Source organism: Canis lupus, chromosome 22, assembly GCF_003254725.2.
Source record: "Canis lupus dingo isolate Sandy chromosome 22, ASM325472v2, whole genome shotgun sequence".
Lineage (NCBI taxonomy): Eukaryota > Metazoa > Chordata > Mammalia > Carnivora > Canidae > Canis > Canis lupus.
Window position 1 is genome coordinate 30,691,088 of NC_064264.1, and position 20,741 is coordinate 30,711,828.

The 20,741-nt window shown below is 34.9% G+C and overlaps 1 protein-coding gene across 14 annotated transcripts in view; it reads right to left on the minus strand.

The window, feature by feature from the left end:
* Positions 1 to 20,741, minus strand: part of MYCBP2 (MYC binding protein 2) — a 258,985-nt gene that overhangs the window by 22,168 nt on the left and 216,076 nt on the right. For 12 of the 14 annotated variants that reach the window (XM_035704586.2, XM_049099236.1, XM_049099235.1 and 9 more), the window contains 11 exons: positions 18,189 to 18,346; positions 17,073 to 17,272; positions 16,089 to 16,238; positions 12,609 to 12,769; positions 11,467 to 11,623; positions 11,061 to 11,285; positions 8,568 to 8,633; positions 6,927 to 7,166; positions 6,486 to 6,584; positions 1,590 to 1,670; positions 317 to 583 (listed from right to left, as the gene is read on the minus strand). In XM_035704586.2, the coding sequence (XP_035560479.2) occupies positions 317 to 583; positions 1,590 to 1,670; positions 6,486 to 6,584; positions 6,927 to 7,166; positions 8,568 to 8,633; positions 11,061 to 11,285; positions 11,467 to 11,623; positions 12,609 to 12,769; positions 16,089 to 16,238; positions 17,073 to 17,272; positions 18,189 to 18,346 (1,804 nt within the window). The remainder of the gene's footprint in view (positions 1 to 316; positions 584 to 1,589; positions 1,671 to 6,485; positions 6,585 to 6,926; positions 7,167 to 8,567; positions 8,634 to 11,060; positions 11,286 to 11,466; positions 11,624 to 12,608; positions 12,770 to 16,088; positions 16,239 to 17,072; positions 17,273 to 18,188; positions 18,347 to 20,741) is intronic. The other 2 variants (XM_025440922.3, XM_035704582.2) reach the window with 1 other exon arrangement.

Genomic DNA, 20,741 nt, shown 5'->3' on the forward strand with positions numbered 1-20,741 from the left:
AAGAAAAACATCTTTTATTTGGTCGGGAATAAAGAAACATTACATATCTCATAGTCGTAAGACAATCAGTAGACAGTGCTATTCTTTATCACAATAGCACAGTAGAAAAATGGAACATGTTTTGCTCTTCCATATTCTCAAACAATGAGTCAGAAACAAAAAGCATGGAGTTAAAATACAATCCAAAAAACCAAATAACAAAACAAAAAATAAAGATCAATACTTAAGACCCTAAGGTGATTCTTTTTGATAGTGCAATTTTTAACAATGTTTCAAGGAAAAAAGTAAGCCAAAGGTAAGTGGTATGACCAGTCACCTGTCTTTGGACTCGAGGTGAGGCCGTGTGGAGCAGTGAAAAGAGATCCTGGAGCAGAGTTAGCTGCTGAGCCAGATACTGACGGCCCACATTAGATCCACTCAGGGCTAAGACCATCGAGAGCAGCTCAAAGCAGTAAGCATCCGAGGAGGCATCTTCGTCATTGGGCTGAGAATTGGCATTTTCTTTGCTTGATATAGCATGTTCCCATTCTTCACGAACTCTAGTGGCTTCCATGCGAATAGCTTGGACGATGTGAGCACACACCTATTTAAAGGCAACATAAAGCAAATGTAAAAATCTATTTTACGTCTGATTTACTACCTTTAGTAAAACAAAAACAAGAATATAAACAATTTAATGCTCTTTCTCTCCATTAATTATCCATCATACCATTTCCTTAACTCATCTTAAAAACAATTAAGGAAAACTAGCAGAACCATGATTAAAAATCTTCATATTTAAATCAACTACCTTGTAGAAACTTATATACAAATTACCGCTACTCCTGCCTGTGGTTTAAGATATCAAACAAAAGCAAAATACTTTATCACTTCTAAGGCATATTTTTCTCTCACATATTACCAACATTTCTATTCATAACGTGCTTTATAACTGATGGCATTCACCATGTAATTGGCAGCAATTTTTCTTTTTTAGTGATATATGAAATAACAGCACATTTTATAACTGGTAGCATCTAAAATTCAATGAAAGACTGTTAAAAAGATAAAGCACAGATAAGTTTATGTATTTAAACAAGATTTAAGGATGCTGAAAGTTAAAATGATCAGCTAATTCAAAATCAGTATTTCATTTGACTTCTGAAGGACTAATTATTATGTCATCTAGGTACTCCATTATATGAACAATCTAGCACTACTACATCTCCTTATAATTAAAATATTAACACTGATTTAGTTAACATGATAATTACTTAAAAAAAAGTCAGCTGACACAAAAAAACAGTAGGAAAAGGAACATAGAAAATGCAAATAAAATCTGAGATAGCTGGATATTTGACACCAAAATGAAACAATCTACCTGAAAATGAGAAATAACAAAGAGTAGCAAGGTAAGAAAGTTAACATTCTCTTTAAAGTGATGCAGATATGCCAATATATACTCCTTCCTCTCTAGAAAAAGGCAGACACATTCTGTAGGACCTATAAAAAAAGTCCACATAAAAAAGCCTCCATAAATTTTAGAAAACACTTCATACCCTAAAACCAAATACAAACTAATGAAGAGAATGAAATGGCTATCTACCAACCTGTTTTTGTAAATTAGTCAGCTTACTCCTGCTGAATATGATTCCAACCATATGTTCTTTCAGGTCAGCATCTGATGTTGCCTTTACATAGAGAAAGAGGGGAGACAAGAAAAATACCCAGGCTCTTTGAATAAAATTTGTATATTTGATCTTAAAGTATCTCGAGAAATAACTATGCAGCTATTTTTATAAGGTGAATTTATTATAGACTGAGGTCTGTAACACTAAGACAAAGGATAAAGTGTGAAGAAACCACTACTGGCTAAGGTTGACTATAACAAAAAGCAAAACTTCTGAATTTAAGAAATCCAGAGAAGCATACTATCTTTTTAAGAACTTCTTTAATCTGTCAGTTTGGGCCACTTTGATTACATCTATTGCTAATTTCTGAATATCCTACATTTAGTTGTTAGAACAATTCAGAAAATGGCATTTGTTTAAAAGGGAAATATCCTGGGATGCCTGGGTGGCTCAGTGGTTTAGCACCTGCCTTTGGCCCAGGGCGTGACCCTGGAGTCCTGGGATCGAGTCCCGCATCGGGCTCCCTGCATGGAGCCTGCTTCTCCCTCTGCCTGTGTCTCTGCCTCTCTCTCTCTCTCTGTGTGTCTCTCATGAATAAATAAATAAAATCTTTTTTTTTTTTAAAGGGAAATATCCTAACAAAACTCTATGATAATAGTGTTCTTAAATTAGGCTAATTTAGCACTAACAGGAGTCAAAGAAACATATCATGGGAAGAGAAATAAAGGCTGACATTTTATAGTATTTAATATTATGTGAATGGCACTCTCCTAAGGTATAGATACACAGCTAGAGTTAACAATACACATACTTATTTAGTCTTCACAATAAGCCCATGAGGTAAATCTGATGTATTATTTTGTAATACAAAAATGTAATAGTGGCTTTGCCTCTATTCTTTTCTTTTTTTAAAGATTTTATTTATTTATTCATGAGAGAGAGAGAGAGAGAGAGGCAGAGACACAGGCAGAGGGACAAGCAGGCACTCTACAAGGGCCCAATGTTGGACTTAATCCTGGATCCTAGGATCACACCCTGAGCTGAAGGCAGACGCTCAACTGCTGAGCTACCAGGATTCCCGCAAAGCCACTATTTTAAGAACAAAAAATGGTTCTTAGTTCCATTTTTCTTAGGATAGAGAAAGCTGTAAGAGAATATAACGCCCACCTTAATAATGAGAAAAAGCTGATCATCTACAAAGCCATACAATTTTTGGTGCCCATCAGACAGCTGAGATTGGCAGCCAGGTAAAATAAAATCCACATAGACAAATCCAAATAGTTGGACAGTTCAAAAAATTTTTTGCATTTGATAGAACAAGTAAATGAGCAAACAAAAATCAGTAAAGCTCTTAAAGACTTAAACAAAACTACCAACAACTTGAACTGATATTCACAGAACCCCCCTCACAGAACAAAGGCATAGTTCAAGTTCTTTTCAAGTACATGTGGACTCATAAAATATATGAGTCAGAATTCAAGTCTTAACAATTTTAAAAGGCTTGAAATCATACAAAGCATATCCTTTGACTGAAATGAATTGAACTAAACATTAGTAATAAAGGCTATTAGAAAAATCAGTATTAATCACCAAGATGTCAATTCTTCCCAGATTGACTTAGCAATTTGGTACAATTCCAATCAATATTCCAGATTTTTTTTTTTTAGAAGGGGAAAAACTTATAAGCCGGTTCTAAGCTTTATATGGAACTATAAAGGATCTAGACTAGCCAAAATAACTTAAAAAGAACCAGGTTGGAATATGATTTCATGATTTTCTATAAGCTGTAGTAATCAAGACACGGATGTTGGTATAAGAATATACATATAGATCAGTGGAACAGAAAGAGAAGGCAGAAATAGACATAGATATTTATGTTGTATTTATTATTGATAAAGGACAGTCTTCAACAAATGGTGGAATAACTGGCTATCTACATGCAAAAATAAATGAAACTCAAGAAAAATTAACTTAAAAATGCATATAGCTATAAACAAAAGAATTAAAACTCTAATGTTTCTAGAGAAAATCTTTGTGATATTAAGTTTTAGATGAGATACAAAAATCCTAAGTCATTTTGGAAAAAATAGAATTGTACTTCATCAAAATAAAAAACTTGTTCCCTGAAAGATAAACCACAGAGTAGGAGAAAATATTTGAAAATACATATTGGCTAAGGAGTCTTTATCCTCAATACATAAAAAAAAAATCTTACAACCTAATAATAACACAACTTGATATAAAAAAAATATGTGTAAAAGATTTGAACAGATGCTTCACTAAACAAAGTACAGGATTGGCAAATAAGCACACGAAAATTTACTCATTGTTATCATTAGAGAAATACATATTAAAACCACAATGAGATACCACTACATACCTACTACAATGGCTAAAATTTTTTTTAAAGATTCATTCATTCATTCATTCATTCATTCGAGAGAGAGACAGAGATAGATCGTGTGCAGGGGTGGGGGTGTGGAGAAGTAGAGGGCAAGAAAGAGAAACTCAAGCAGACTTCTCACTGAGCGTGGAGCCAACGCAGGGCTCCAAATCTAGACTCATGAGATCACCACCTGAGTGGAAACCAAGAGACACTTCACCGACAGTGCCACTCAGTGAATAATGGCTAAAATTAAAAAGAGTAACAATCCTAAGTGCTGTTGAGAATGTGGAGCAACTGGAAATCTACACCACTGGCAAAAACATGAATTGGTTCAATCACTTTGGAAAGAGGTCAGCAGTTTTTTAGAAAGTTAAACATAGACTTATCACACAACCCAGCAATCCTACTCATAGTTATTTACCCAAGAAAAATGAAAATGTACCCATACAAAAATCTGTACACAAAATGTTCACAGCAGTTTTATTAATAATAGCCAAATAGAGGAAACAAACCCAAATATCCATTGAAAGGTCTAAGGATAAACAAACTCTGGTAAATCCATAAAATGGAACACTTCTTGGCAACCAAAAGAAACAATTACTGATACATGCTCCTACATGGATGAATATCAAAATCATTCTACCAAGAGAAAGAAACCAGATGGAAAGGTTCTATCCTACATGGCTCCATTTATATGACATCTGGGAAAAGGCAACACTAACAAGGGCAGAAACTAGTTCAATGATTGCCAGGGTCAAGGCATGAGGTGAGGGGACTGACTGCAAAGGACCAGGAGGGGAATTTTAGGAGTGATGTGTTTTAAAACTTCTTTGCAGTGATGATTCTACTACTGTATATGTTGTTCAAAATTCATAAAAGAATACAATTTAAACGGATAAATTTTTCCCTATCTAAATTCTACTTCAAAAATCTTAAAAATGATTCTCTTAACAATTATGCTATTTTACGGGCATCTTATCACTAGCATAAACTTTCCCAATCAACCTTAACATCTCAACATACACTCTCCTACTATTAGATCAGCCTCAAATGAGCCCTGCTCCCATACCCTCTGTCAATTCATGTTCATTACCTACCAAAAGCCTTTTGGGCACTGCTCCAGGGCATAATACTTTTCAGTGTACTCTGAAACCCTATGTCATGTGCAATTTCTTCATGTACATAAATAATTGATTACATGATACCCTATTGATTTTTTGGGGTGTGTGTGTGTGTGAAAGGTTTATAACTAAGAACAAAACACAAGCTTTCTGATGGCTTGGTACCAATTATCACAGTTATTTAGCACAAAATCACCATTTGCTAAAATTCAACTGATTTACTGAATAGTCACACAGTCTTGTAGTTATTCAAATGATTATCTCCAAGGGGTGCTGAAAGAAACAACCAGGAACCAATGTTTATAAAATCTTATTTTCTATAGATCCCAAATAGAAAGATGTGGATGACTTAGACATTATTATATCAGAAGGCACAGGGCTAGACTAAGTCCTTAAAATTATCTTTCAATGAACTCCCAAGGTGATTATCTGTAACATCAAAAGACATAAGAATATTGAGACCAGTCAGAGTTGACCTCTCTTTTTGGAAATAGATGAGGTTTTCCTCTTGGGTACAATGCTTTAGAGTAGATCAAATAAGTAAAGGCAATCACATTTTAAAAGAAATTTTAAGAATAAGATAAAGAACAGATTATTCCAATAAAAATGTGCTGAATGCATGTGTGTTTATGCCAAGGATACAAAGACAAATCAGATATGTACTTGGTCTTTAAGAAGCTATGATTCAGTAGAAGAGACAAATGTGCACAAATAAACATATGAAAGAAATCAAAAGAGACTCACAGAAACTACTATGAAGTTTAGCAGAAGGAAAACTGCGTATTGTTTGGGGAGAAATCATAAAGAAGATTCCTGGAGAAGATAGTATTTTTAAACTGGACTGTGAAGGGCAGATTAAATGGAGGAAGGAGATCATCATCACTGGCGTACAGTATAGTACGCTGTTTTACAAATCCTAACATTTGAACACAACAGCCCATGATACAGAGCAGATTTTGTTGTTATTTACAATACTAGCTAGTTCATATATAAACAAATAATTTTAATAGTTTCATCTTCTAGTTAAAGTATTTTTTTAAAGATTTTTTTATTTATATATTCATGATAGACAGAAAGAGAGGGAGAGAGAGAGAGAGAGAGGCAGAGACACAGGCATTGGGAGAAGCAGGCTCCATGCCAGAAGCCCAACACAGGACTTGATCTTGGGACTCCAGGACCATGCCTTCGCCCAAAGGCAGGTGCCAAACTGCTGAGCCACCCAGGGATCCCCTAGTTAAAGTATTAAATAGTAATTGCATATAAACTAATATCACCTATCCATTAAAATACATAGCAATAGATGGACTGTTTCACTGAACAAAAATAATGAAAAAGGTAAATAAATATTTTTAGAATACAAATAAATACATTGTATACTTTTTCCTCTCCTTCAGGTGATGACAGTAATGCTTTTTCCTCTTGTTCCGGTGTAGGTTCAGCATCTCCAGAGATGAGCTTTCCAAACACCTGATGAAGTTGGGAACATGAGAAGGAATCAATGGCAGTAATTATCAGTGTGAAAGCTAAAGGACACATGAGCTAATTCTGCAGGTTTTATAATATGAGTAGGCTATTCTCGCTACATGCCACTACTTGAAAGAATTATGAATGCAAAATGAAGTTTTGCATTCATAAAATGAATCCTCAAAATGAAGGAGTTGTGGGGTTATAAGAAGAGAAAATGGGTCACATCTCTTGTCTGTCATCTCTAACAAGTTTTGCAAAGTAGTTTGTCACCATCTTAGTATTCTTATTGAATAAGATTATTTCAGAGTATCCTGTGCTAGATTAGGTAGTAAGGACACTCACTTGAGATGTAATAAGTCTGAACACTCGCAGAGTCTCAGCTTCACAGTTCCTTTGCTGGGCCACACTGGCTGAAATCTGGCCAGCAATTTTTGTGCTTTCACCATCCTTCCAGCCAAGGACTTTTACTTGTCGAACTCTCAGTGTATTTTCTGGGCCTTTCAATTCAATCTTGATGATGTGATTATCTCCTCCTGGAAGTTCACTTGTTACCCAACCAATATGCCTGGAATCCAAATCAACCTAGCACAATAAAAAAGGGATAGAAACCTGATATAGCTCTGTCACTCTTGTCCCACTCTCTTATCACTGTCCTAGACTTAGTGCGAATAACAGCAAGCTCAAATCACAAAGACCTGTGAAGAGACCAAGGTTTACTCTGTTACTGCACACTGATTATCTTACTGAAACCTTGTGAGGATAAGTAATACTATAGTAGCTATTATACAGATGAAATGAGGTTAACACAGGTTGAAGAGTTCTCAGTAGAAGGTGGAATTAAGAATTAAAATGCAGGTTTGAGTACTTTCCAGGGACAAGTTACTTAACTAACATCATTAAAACAATTTATGTGACTGTCCTTTTCCCTATACTGACCGTGAGTAGAAACACTCACAAGATCAGAATGGGGTCCTATCTTGTGCATCTTACCATAAAAGCGCTATTTAAAGATAAGCATTTAAAAAAAATAAGCATTTTGATGTGTAGTTACTAAATGGTTTAAAGAAAAATTAAATATAGCTTCACATTTGTGATTCCTTATTTCACTGTATAAGAATATAACTTTTTTCAAGGATTAAATTTCAATGCACTTGAAATGGTTTCTGATGCTACTCATTGGATCAAATGAAAATTGTTCTTATGCTATTTGATGTCTAAGAGAAATGACCTGGGACTTCTACATTATTTATATAGACATATATATTGATATTATTTTAGTTGATAATGCCAATTTTCTAGAAAGAGCATTAAGCATAAATAAATACTATCTCACTGAATAGGATGATCTCCCCCAAATTTTTAGCCTTTTAAGCAAAATTTATTATTTATCTAATCCAAAACCTCAATTCATTCTTTCAATATGATTTGAAAAACAAAGCAAGTAGCCAACATTTATGGGACAAAGTAGCTATAGAAGAACAGCTTTGATAAAGTTTCACTAATACAAATCAGTTTATACAGAATCTCAGATACATGCCCAAATAAAACCTAACTTGTTTTTAGACATGGTTTGTAAATCAACTTGCAGCCTCGTTACAGTTTCAATGTTATAAGTGATAGATTTTCAGGCTAGAAGACAACAATCTACATTTTAACCTGAAGTGTAGGTGGTAACAATAAATTCGACCTATGATGCATTTAAGGCACTCTGAATCTTTCTAAGGGAGGTGGAGGTAGAGTGGAAGACTCTAGGTATAGTATAATCGCTCATGATAGGACATTTAGGGTACTAATGGATAAGATGGTTAGCACAGGGATGGTTGTAAATGTTCCCTTATCTGGACTATTTGTCAGTTTAGTGTTTTATAAACAAATGATTTCCTATAATACTTTGGTAGCATGTCAAAATTAGAATTTAACATTGGAGGCTGAGAAGAATTTCTCCCTAGGTAGCAAAACATTTAATGACAAAATTGTAATTACCTGCTTTATTCTGCATAAATCTTCTACTGCTTTGCCAGTTAAGAAGGTCATTGAGGTAACTTTATTCTAAAACAGACAATTCACAACAATTATTATTCCATATTCCTGTTCCTGAATTTACAACGATTTATGGCCTACCAATGTCACATTAACTCTTCTGCATGTCTGTCATCATTCTTCCTAACTGATCTCACTCCATCTGTTTGAACAACCACATTCTTACAATTCCAGTCTTCCCTTGTCTTGTTCTCACAAAGTCTACCTTCAGTCTCGATGGGCTTTGAAAGAGGAGCTTGGCATTCCCTTTTTTTTAATCCAAAGTCTAAAGATTTAAATTCTGTCATGAGACCTTTCGACACCTCTGTTTGTCACTCTTGTCCCACTCTCTCTGCAATAGTTTCATAGCTTCCGGAGGTAAAAGCAAGGTAGGTAGGTGGCTTAACCAACAAATACTTGTGAGTTGTCACAATGTATCCAGACTGCCTTACAGATTTTGAGAAGGATATATGAGAAGGATGAGTTCTATCCTTTTGAGATCCTTGCCACACTAGGGAAGGAACATTAACACATGAAAGAAATAATCCAACAGAAGTTCATTATCTTTAAGTACTGAAAACAATCATGCTGGTACTGGAGTAACTTTTACTCAAGGCACATCAAGAAATAGATTAGCACATTAATTCCTTGGAGAACTGCATACTTAGCTATACATCAGCTCTAGGCTGATGAAATTCAAACGACTGCTGTGTATAAGGCACTGGTGGCAGGTGGGCTGGGGACATTGACGTAAATAAGCCTCAAGGACACATGGCACTTAGAGGTTTCTTTTCTTTTTTCTTTTCTTTTCTTTTTTTTTTTTTTTTTAAAGATTTTATTTATTTATTCATGAGAGACACAGAGAGAGAGAGAGAGGCAGAGACACAGGCAGAGGGAGAAGATGTGGGACTTGATCCCGGGTCTCTAGGATCACGCCCTGGGCTGAAAGCGGGCGCCAAACCGCTGAGCCACCCAGGCTGCCCAACTTAGAGGTTTCTTAAAAGGAAAGCAGATGTCAGATAATCTACTGGGCCTTTGAAAAAAGAATGTTGTGACAATTACTACCTAAAAGGGAAAAATGTCAAATTGATTTTAATCATTCCTCTAAGGCAGAGTATGTCCTGGCTTAAAATATACCAAGAATCAAAGGTAATATTGTATTGAACAGTAAATCCTAGCTAGAAAAATGTTTTGATTTCTTACACTTGACTTTCTAGTAAGGTAAGTAGTTTTACCAACTGAAACTCTTGGCTCTGAAGAGGAAAAAGCTTATGGCATATTAACTAAGCCCCCTTTTCTCATTCACTGCCAGATAACAGGAGTTGGGGGTGGCTGTGGATGGCAAGGAGTGTTGTGATAGCAGACTGGACTTCTGAGGTTGGCATTCCATCTGGGTTACCCAAGACCCAGCCTTACCACTGGCTTTTTCTGGAAAAGGAAATATGCGAATGGGATGGGAGAAGCCTGGCAATGGTCAAAGGAGATTTATTAATACTGTATCTGCTAGCAAGCCACACCCATTCTGAGGGAAAACTCTAAGGAGTACCCTTCCCTAGCAATGGAGGTAGAAGCATGTGAGTTTGGTGCCTTCTTCCTGGTTCAAGTAAACAGGATTCTATTTCCTTTGTTTACAGTCTTTTGTGAAGGAGTGCTTAATTCAGTTGAAAGATGTGAACAGGCTAGTGCTAGGAAAAATATAAATTATGATTATTCAGGTTAGTCTAGAAACCCCACCACCACTCTCATGACAGCTAAGGGTGAGGATTGGAAGCAGAGCTAATTACATGATAGGTCAAAGTGTATTAAGTGCAATCAGAGTAATAAAAAAGAACCTAGAGAAAGGAAAGAGTAATTTTTAAAAATATTTTTATTTATTTGTGAGAGAGAGAGAGAGAGAGAGAGAGAGAGAGATAAGTGACAGAGAGTATGAGCAGGGGGGAGAGTCTGAAGTCAGGCTACCTGCTCAGCAAGGCCTTGGGGCTCAATCCCGGGACCCTGGGATCATGACTTGAGCCAAAGGCAGACATTTAACTGATGAAGCCACCCAGGCACCTGGGAAAGAGTAATTTTATAGAAGAGGTACTGGGAGAGGAGTTTTTTCTTGGTCTTTGAGATTTTGGGAGATTCTGATAGGTAGAGTTTAAGGGGAGGGCTTTCAGGTCAAGAGAAGAGCTTTAACAAGGGCATGCAGGCAGGCAGTTATAGGACAGACATTTATTCTGCTTAGTTGGAGTCATGGTGTATGTTTAATCACACCTCTTTTTAGAATTGGTCTTCCATAGTGCCCCTTGTCCTCTTAACTTGTTTTTACATTTAAGATTTATTTGGGAAATATAAAAATGTTGTTTGGTTGGTGAAGTTCCACATGGAAATCTTTTTGCTAAACTCAGAAATAAGAGGGCATGGTCACTGAGGGTCTGAAAAGAACTGATGAGCCACAAATTAAGTCTTTCTTACCCCGAGATCTCGGGAATTGTCCACATGGACAGATACATAGCGGGCATTGATTCCTTTTACACAGTTGATGGTGATGTTTTTAGTTTTGTTTTTATCTTCATCTCCTGATTCCCAAAAGGTTTCAGTAGAACCGTCTGTTAAACTGCCAATCATGGCAGGTCGGCTTGAAGTTTTTATGTCAACAATGCTGGTTAAGTCCTTTAAGCACATTACTATGCACAGTTCCTACCAGAAACAAATGTACATTATTACAACACTGAAGTGGATATCTTTCATGATAATAAAACAAACAAAACATGAGGTAAGAAACAAATGAGTCAAATTGATTAGGAGTAACTTGCAGTTTCTCCTTCTAAACACTGTTTAATGTTAGCAGGGTAACAGAGGAAAGTGGTAAATGACTGACCTGACTCATTGCTTCAAAGCCAGACTGTATACTGATGCTAAAACTTTCTTCACTATCTCCATCATCTGATTTTGACAAAATATTGTTAATGTGATGAAAGACATTACTCTGATGGAGGAACTGGTGATCAGACTGCTTGAATTTCAGACTCCAGCATCTAAAAATGTATAAGCAATGTATTAAATAATTCCTACTGAATTCCTTGGAAAAGCACTCTGTAGTTTCAAAAAATCTTAATGTTCTAGGTAAGAAATAGAAATGAAAAGAATCAGGGAATAATATCACTGCCTTTTTGTGAGAAATAAAGGTAATTTCTTTGGAACAAGATAGGATCTAAAGAAAGTTCACTCATTGTACATATAGAAAAATACATTTATGTATAAAGAAATTTGCTTCTGTAATCATGAAGATAAGGCTACAGAAGCAAAAATGGTAATCAATTTTGTAGATAGATAAGTGTTACCCCCGCTTATTATACTAATTCATCAGAGTATATATAATACAACCTGCACTTCAAAAATCTTGTGAGGAAGAAACAAAATCTCCCCTCTCCTGGTCTTATCATCAGGGCTATGGGTAGCCAAAAATCACTCTATCACCTTACAGGCTTATAAAAATCAGTGGAGCATTTATTTATACGTGTGGCTCCATATGTAGATTTGATAACAAGGTTCACAATGTTGAAGTAGTGTTAAAATTTTAGCAGGCTTAGACTTAAAGTAGGTGATGTTCTTCAAGGTGGTAGATTTAGGCTATCTTGTATATAAAACTAAGTTTCCATTTTTCTTAAAATTCTTTTCAATTCAAAATACTTTTTTGATTTGTTTCTGTGACTTCATTCTCCCTTTCCCTTTGTGACATTTAAGATTCTACTCTTGGGTAATGCTGAGACAAGTGACTTAGGGGTAGAAAAGGGAGGAAAACTGTCATAGACTGATAATTCAAAGCACTAAGAAGTGTACTAACCTCATTTTATAGAGGGGCAAACAGGTGGTGAGCTAAGGAGGATGATTCTAGATTATGACAGTAATGAGTGAAACACCATTCATACCATGTAGAGAGATTCTTTGTATCTCACTCTTTAAAAAAAAGTCTTTCGAGCATTTTGAGCTTTGAATACTACATAAAACCTCTTTTCTTACCTTAGGGCCATTTGCTGTAATGAACTGCCACTGGGTAGAGACATCATAAGATCAGAGATTGTTTGAAGTAAGCGGTGAAATGTGTGGGGTAAAGGATGAGCAGCTTCACCAGCAATCACTATATCTGAGAGTGGATGTTCGCATACTCTTGTGTCTTTCTCCTAAGACAGAAATTGAAAGCAAGCTGATTCAGTCTGTATGCTGGAAAGAAATATCCCCCCACACAAAAAATTATGCATACTTGAAAGTATATATACTGTAAAGATAGTTATGTAACAGAAATGTAAATAACAAAACCAAATCATACCCAAAACATACATAATTATGTTTGTGTTATATTTTAGGGAAAAAGTGATAAGATCATTTATAAAAAAAATCACCAAATGAATATGGTATCTGTATCGATTCTGGTGTGCTCACAAATCTACTAACAGGGTGACTCTATGTGTGTATGCAGAAACTGAGCCTACAGCAGCCCGGGTGGCTCAGTGGTTTAGCGCTGCCTTCAGCCCAGGGCGTGATCCTGGAGAACCGGGATCGAGTCCCACGTCAGGCTCCCTGCATGGAGCCTGCTTCTCCCTCTGCCTGTGTCTCTGCCTCTCTCCCTCTGTTTCTCATGAATAAATAAATAAAATCTTAAAAAAAAAAACAAAACTGAGCCTCATTCAAACTGCTGATCCACAGAGTTTATTATGCAGGAATATTTAGTTTTTAGTTGGTGTTTGTCCAGTACATCTTTTTCTAAACTACTTTTAATCTTCCTGTACCTTTATGTTTTAGATGTGATGCTTATGAATAGCATCTACGTTTTGTTTTTTCATCTATTCTGACAATTTTTATCCTTTATTTATTTATTTGAGAGTGAGAGAGAGAGCATGAGCAGTGGGGAAAGGCAAAGGAAGAGGAAGAAGCAGACTCCCGCTGAACAGGGAGCCTGATGTGGGGCTCAGTCTCAGGACCCCAGGATTATGACCTGAGCCAAAGGCAGATACCCAACCAACTAAGCCACCCAGGTGCCCCTTATTTATTTTTTATTTCATTTCTATAAAAAATTTGTTAACATATAATGTATTATTGGTTTCAAAGGTAGAAGTCAGTGACTCATCAGTCTTATATAGTACCCAGTGCTCATTACATCACATTCCCTCCTCAATGTTCATCACCCAGTTACCCTGTCCCCCCACACACCTCTCCTCCAGTGACCCTCAGATTGTTTCCTATGATTAAGAGTCTTGGATGGTTTGTCTCCCTCTCTGATTTCATGCTTTTTTTCCTCTCTTGCCCCATGGTCCTCTGTTGTGTTTCTTAAATTCCACATGAGTGAGCTCAGTTGCCCAACCAACTGAGCCACCCAGGCACCCTAATTTTTGTCTTTTAAATAGAAGATTTAGTCTTTCTTATCTGCACTTATTTCTAATATGTTATTTTCTATTTGCACCGCTTTTTCTATTTTATTTTCTCTCCTGGGAGGGAGGGTAGAGTTTATTTTTTTCTCATTTCTCTATGAGTTTGCAAATTATACACTCCTTTTCTTTTCTTATCTCTTTTCTTTTCTTTTTTCTTTTTCTTCCTTCTCCCCTCCCTTCCCCTCCCTTCCCCTCCCCTCCCCTCTCCTCTCCTCTCCTTTCCTTTCCTTTTTTTGTCATCTCCATACCTAATGTGGGGCTGGAACTCACAACCCCAAGATCAAGAGTCACACACTCCATAGACTGAGCCAGTCAGGTGCCCCCGATACTCTCTCTATTCTTTGTGTAGTGACACACATGTATCACAATCTAATCAAAATCATTATCAATCCATGGAACACTAACACCAATCTCCTGCTTCCTGATATATATGGTACTGCTGAGTGTACTTTGGCACTAAGTTTTAAAAATCACTCCCATTACACATTATCACTTTTTATATAGTCTTTGTTAAGATGTAACACTTTCTTTTCTTTTCATTCTCGGATCTTCCATGTGAGAACTCCTATTATAACTGAAGCACATTACAATTTTCCTTGGTAACAGTCTATTTGTGGCAATCCCTCTGTTTATTTTTGAAAATATCTTTATTTTGCCCTCTTCAAAGATAGATTCACTGGATTGACAGTTATTTTTTCTCAGCACATTGAAAATATCAATTGATTGCCTTTTAAAAAAAGTTGTCTTATAACTTGCAATATTGTTACTGAAAATTTAGCTGTCATCCTCACTGTCCCTACTTTAAGTGTAATTTTTTCCTCTGTGGCTGCTTTAAAGACCTGCTCTTTGTTTTGATTGTTCAGATAATTTACTATGATTTGCCCACCATGATTTCTTTTTCCTTATTCTGCCTAGGGTTCACTGGGCTTCCTGATTCAATGCATTGTCATTTGTAATCAATTCTGGACAATTCTCAGGTAGCAACTCTTTAGTGCCTGGAACTCCAATTAGATAAATGTCACATTTTGTCATATTTTTTACTTTTTTTAAGCAACTCATTTTTTAATCTCCCATTTCTGTTTTATTCTGGATGATTTCAAGTCTCTTTTACAGTTCACCAATTTTTTTACTAATTTGCTGTAAATCTCAGAGCTGATTTTTTTTGTTCACTGCTTTTATTCTAACATTAATTATTCTAGTAATACATAATTCTTACATGTTATTTAGTTTTTTCATATTTGTTACTTATATTTCTTACATTATATTTTAAAGTTTATTTCTTTTAAATACATTAAACATAGCTATACTATATATATACAAACACACACAAACACACACACAGAGATAATTACAACCACTGAAGTTGCTGAAGATTTATTTCTGCTGCTTGTTGTTTCTACTAGTTCTCCCTCATGGTACTTTGTTTCCTTTTGAGTTTTAAGAATTTGGTTATGATAATGTTGCTTGATATCCTTGGAAGTTTATCATAAAATATCAAGCACCTAACTTTAGAATGCCTGCAAGTGAATTAAATGCTGTCTAGTTTACTGCTTCCCTTTACAGATATGGAAATGAAGCCCACAGTCACACTGGTACAGAGGTGGAAATGGGCTAACACCCAGGTTTCCAGGTTCCTAGTCAATGCTTTTTCATTATGCAGGTTGCTTCCTATAAATCCAGTCCTTTCATTTTTAAATTTCATATGGCTACACAGTACACTTTTTACTCTCTGCCAACTTACAGCAGTGTTGTGAAGTAGACAGATCTTCCATAGGATAATGTTGCCCTGTTTATCTGTATTATTTAGTATTTTAATAGTGTGTATCTTTCGGTTCATTGCTTCACGACAATAATGTTTAGTGAGAAATCAGAACTGAATGACCTCATTTTTGCTAGAGAGAAAACTTTCACTAAGTAGAGTGAATATGTTGCTCATAGAATTTAAATTTTATTCTTGCCTTTAGGTTATATAGTCTGTGAATGAGCTCATGCATATTATTGTATTATCTGAAGGTGGTTCTACTCTTCTATAAAAATATGGACAATTAAAAAAAAAACCCAAAATCTCATTTACTTGTTCTGCATTTTCTTTGTTTGTTTTATTTTCCTCATCCTCTTCTTCCTCTGGTTCCACTGGAGCAGGAGTTAATGATGCCACAAAATGCCACAGAATATCATGTAGAGAAGTCGTTTGGATGACATTACATAGAAGCCAGTTGAAAGCCTGATTAAATGATGGTTAAATGAGTCAAAGATGAAAAGAAAACATGTGAGTAAACATGCTTCTAAGTAAGAAAAAAAAATACCTCCATGGACCAAGTGTTTCAAGAAAAGATAATAAAAACATCTGACCTTTACTTCATTACAAACACACTAAACTTGAAATAGTCAATAATTTTGGTCCCAATTAAAAACTTCAGGGAAAATAATACTTATGAAACGCAATACAGAAATATTTTTTCAAACTACCTTTTATTTCAAAAGTTCATATTAATTTTTTGAAGCACATTTTTTCCCAACTTGCATTTAGGATAACACAGAATATGTTTCTGAAGTTTTATACAAGCTACCATATACTTAAACACATTTATATTGTTCCCATAATCAATGAAGTGCAGGTTATTTATTATACACATGACAAAGATTTACTATATATAAAAATGACATATAGCAACCTTATCATTTCTTAACAGACTCAGAAAAGTTATTATTGTTAAATTTATAACTCAAAAGCCCTATTTGTCATCTCTTTTTCATGATACTTCTAACTGAAATGACATCGTATTACAAAAAGCTTCTTTTAAAAAAGATACCAACAGGATTCAAACAATAAAGTAGTGTATAAATAAATTTCTTTAGTGTTTAAATATGGATCTTTAAATTCATTTATATTCATATACTGAAGAGTTTCATTTTGATGTGAACATTTGATATTTCTGATTGGCTAATGTCTCTTAATTTTTTGAAATTCCTGTTGAGTAGAAAAGGAAGTAACATTAAAGACAATCAACTGATTGGTATGATCAATGAATCAACAACCCCATGAATGTATTCATACCTCCATAGCAAAAACTCGGCAAGCAGATTTCCTTAGGGCCTGTTTCATTGCTATTTCAAGACCTTCCAGATCATGATGTTGTATGACAAAAGCTAAAACTGGCCATTGGAAATTTCGTTCTCCTTTGGAAAGAGAGCTGTGGGCTGAGATTAGCCGGGAAAGCTCAGGAGATGGATGTCGTAAGAGGGAAGAACCAACTTCTATTTATAAAAAAAAAAAAAAAAAATTAGGTTTCATAAACAATACATGCAATTAACATATTTGAGATGATATTAAAAATAATAGTATCTAGCTTATTTAGTATAGGGTCTTTGGTTTTTTTGTTTTGTTTTTACATGTGACACAAATCATAACCAAATCAATTTTTACTGAGGCTGAGAAAGATTAAGTTTTTTACTTTCCTAAAAAGATTTAGCTATTAAGTTGTCGAACTGTTTTTGAATCTAGACCTGAATCTAAAGTTCATGCTTCCTAAAACACTCTAAAAACTAAGTGTTGATTTATTTTCCCTAAATGGAATCTATATAAGATATATAATCACTTGTTTATAAATATTAGACCAGATCTTCATTTTAGTTAAATGGGCTACCTCATAAATCACCATATTATCTTTTTCTCTTGGATTTCTTTTATTCTTGACACAGAATCAAGCAGTTCTAATTAGGGGCTACTGATAACAACTAGTCCAGCTTATGTAATAACTTTTTTATTAAGAGCTACTCATATCCCCACATTATCTATTCAAAGTGGAAGTAGCTCCAAGTGTTATAAGCTTCTATTAGGAATGAGAATATAATCATGAAAGTCTAAGTAATTGAAACTACTAGTCCACTGAAACTTAGTAGAAGGGATAATGGAAGTAACATTTGGCTTAGATACCTAGCAGGTAAGATTTAAAGGTCAATTTATTTTTGAATTATCACTGGATGGTCTCTAGGTGTCTCTTCCAACTGAGATGCAAAATTTAAACAGATATACTTTTAGGTGTGTCACATAAAAGGAATGTCAACCACAATTTTAAATTAATCCATTTCCTTACAAAAACTAAATTTTACAAAATACCTGCAAATAAAACCATTTGGACAACACAATCTTCCTTTTCATCTTTATACTTACCAGTGTCCCCACTGTTAACTCTTCTTCTAGGAATGGCTTTAACTCGTGCAGGTAAAATGGAGTGTTGCTTATCATACTCAGAAGCAACAACTGAGTATGATCTTTGGAAGACAGTTCTCTTTGCAAGATCAGTATCAGTTATGGGACTAGTTTCCAAACTGCAGACAGAACATGATGATAGATAGAAATTTAGGAGAAAAAGTGAATAAAGGGAAACTATATTTAATTTATACCAGTGTAGTCAAATATATGAACCTATATCTCATGTGGAAACACAAAAATTCAAAGCCAACTTGACAATTTTTCCTTAAATCACAATTTCCTCTTTCCAAAAGCAGTAACATTTTGATTGATTTCAGAACCTGTGCCTTAAAACTTTTGGTTTTCTTAAATCTACTCTGCATTTTTAAATGCAAAAAAAAAAAAAAAAACATTAAATATTCTCAACTCCTTTCAGAATCAAAAGCATTGTGGTGGAAGTTATGTCATGATATTCAGGAAACCCAGACAGATATATGCATAAGAGCATGGAAGAGAAAGATTATAGATATATACATACATAATAAATTGGAAAGTGAAACAGTACAATGTTCATTCTGTACTTGAGTTTTCTATTAGGTTTCTCATTCTTGGGAAGTGCTGCCCACAGCCCTTTCTAGAGTATGGCCACACTAAGAGCAATGAGAAGTAAGAAACAGATTTTTGGCATAGAGTTATATTATACTGACATTCTAGAAGAAACTAAAATTTTTCTATTTACTATAGCAACATTAAAAAATACTTGAAAAGTTATTAATATGGTTATATTCTTTTACTGAGGCATTTTATAAAAAAGGGAAATTCCTTACTTTCTCTCTAGGACAAATTTACAAACTATTCTTTTCATGTATTCTTTTTTCCATTATTTCATTCCATATAGGGACAGTTTTGCTCACCATGAGTTCTGGATTTCTTTTCCATCATGCAAGCCAGGTTTGAACTCATAAATTTGTCAGTCAAGCTTATACATTTTCTAGGAAGTAGTTAACTCCCTGGCTGTTTATCTTACACACCACCTCTCTAAGCATATATACATTTTTGTTTGCACAGGCTATAAATAACTGCATAGAATTCATGGGGGTAAATATGCCTACTGGATGTCAGATTGAGCCAATAGGTTCCAGAATGACCAGAGAGCATATGGATACATTAATTTAATTCACTTTATTTTATTCTTTGAAGATTGTATTTATTTGAAAGAAAGAAAGAGAGAGCACAAGCAGGGAGGAGGAGCAGAGGGAAAGGGAGACGTAAACTCCTTGCTGAGCAGGGAGCACAACATGGGACTCGATCCCAGGACCTAGAGATCATGACCTGAGACAAAGGCAGATGCTTAACCAACTGAGCCACCCAGGCACCTTTAATTCACTTTATAAATGGTGTTACTATAAAACTCAAGACAGTTGTGCTTTTAGAGGAAGTTTATCCATCAACTTGAAAAAAAAAAAAAACATTGTTATACAACCTAAAATGACTTGTTCTTATAAAATTGGTCATGTTTGAAAAAAAAAAATTCAAGCAACACAAGAAAGCCAAAAGGAAGCAAAGATGACCATCACAACTTTGGCTACTTTGCATCAGATAATCCCCTGTTGTGGGGGGCTGTCTTGTGTACTGTAGAGTGTTTAGCAATATTCTTGACCTTTCCACACTAAGATGCCTATAGAACTAGCCCAGTTATGACAAACAAGGATGTTTTCAAACACTGCCAGATGTCACCTATGAGGCAAAACCACCTTCTACCCTCCCCCACTGAAAACCACTGATTTAATGGAGTCATTATTCATGATTTTTTTGTAATAGCTTGGGTTTGTCACAACTTTTTAACAAAACAGCTCAAAGATGCTGTATTCCGTGAATTACTATATGCTTGCCAAGTCTCAACCTGGCTGAATATAAAACACCTGAGTTATTGTTTTTCATTTAAGATTTTATGAAAATAACCCTTATGTTTAAAGTATATAGTCTTTTAAATGTGTTTTTTATAATATGCATTTATTTGATTAATGCCTTATTTGGTTCTAAGATTCTCGAGATATTTTATAATTTCAGTATATCTGATTAACTGGGTAAACCTTCCAAAGTAGTATTTTCTTTCTTCTGAAGCTTTAGAGATATTGTTTCACATTTTTTCTTTCATTCAGAGTTGTGCAACAGAAGTCTGAGTTCAGACTAACTTTTCCTTTTGCAAGATGACTTCTTTTCCTCTGCTCGGATATTTGAAAAGTTCTTACAGGTTTTTCCCTTGGAATTTCTGTAACTTAAGCTATTTTTTTAAGTTCAGCTATTCTTCACAGTCACCTCCTATAAAAATTGCCTTTTAATCTGGATTCAATATTTTATTATTTGGGAATTTTTTTTCTTAGTTTTAGATACATTTTCAAATATATTGGTTGGTTTGAAAATACCAATTATTCTCATGTTGTATTGTTCTGTTTCCACACCTGTTATCTTCATTCTAACTGCTATAATTTCTTTACCCTTTTACTCTTTACTCACTGTGATTATTTCAGA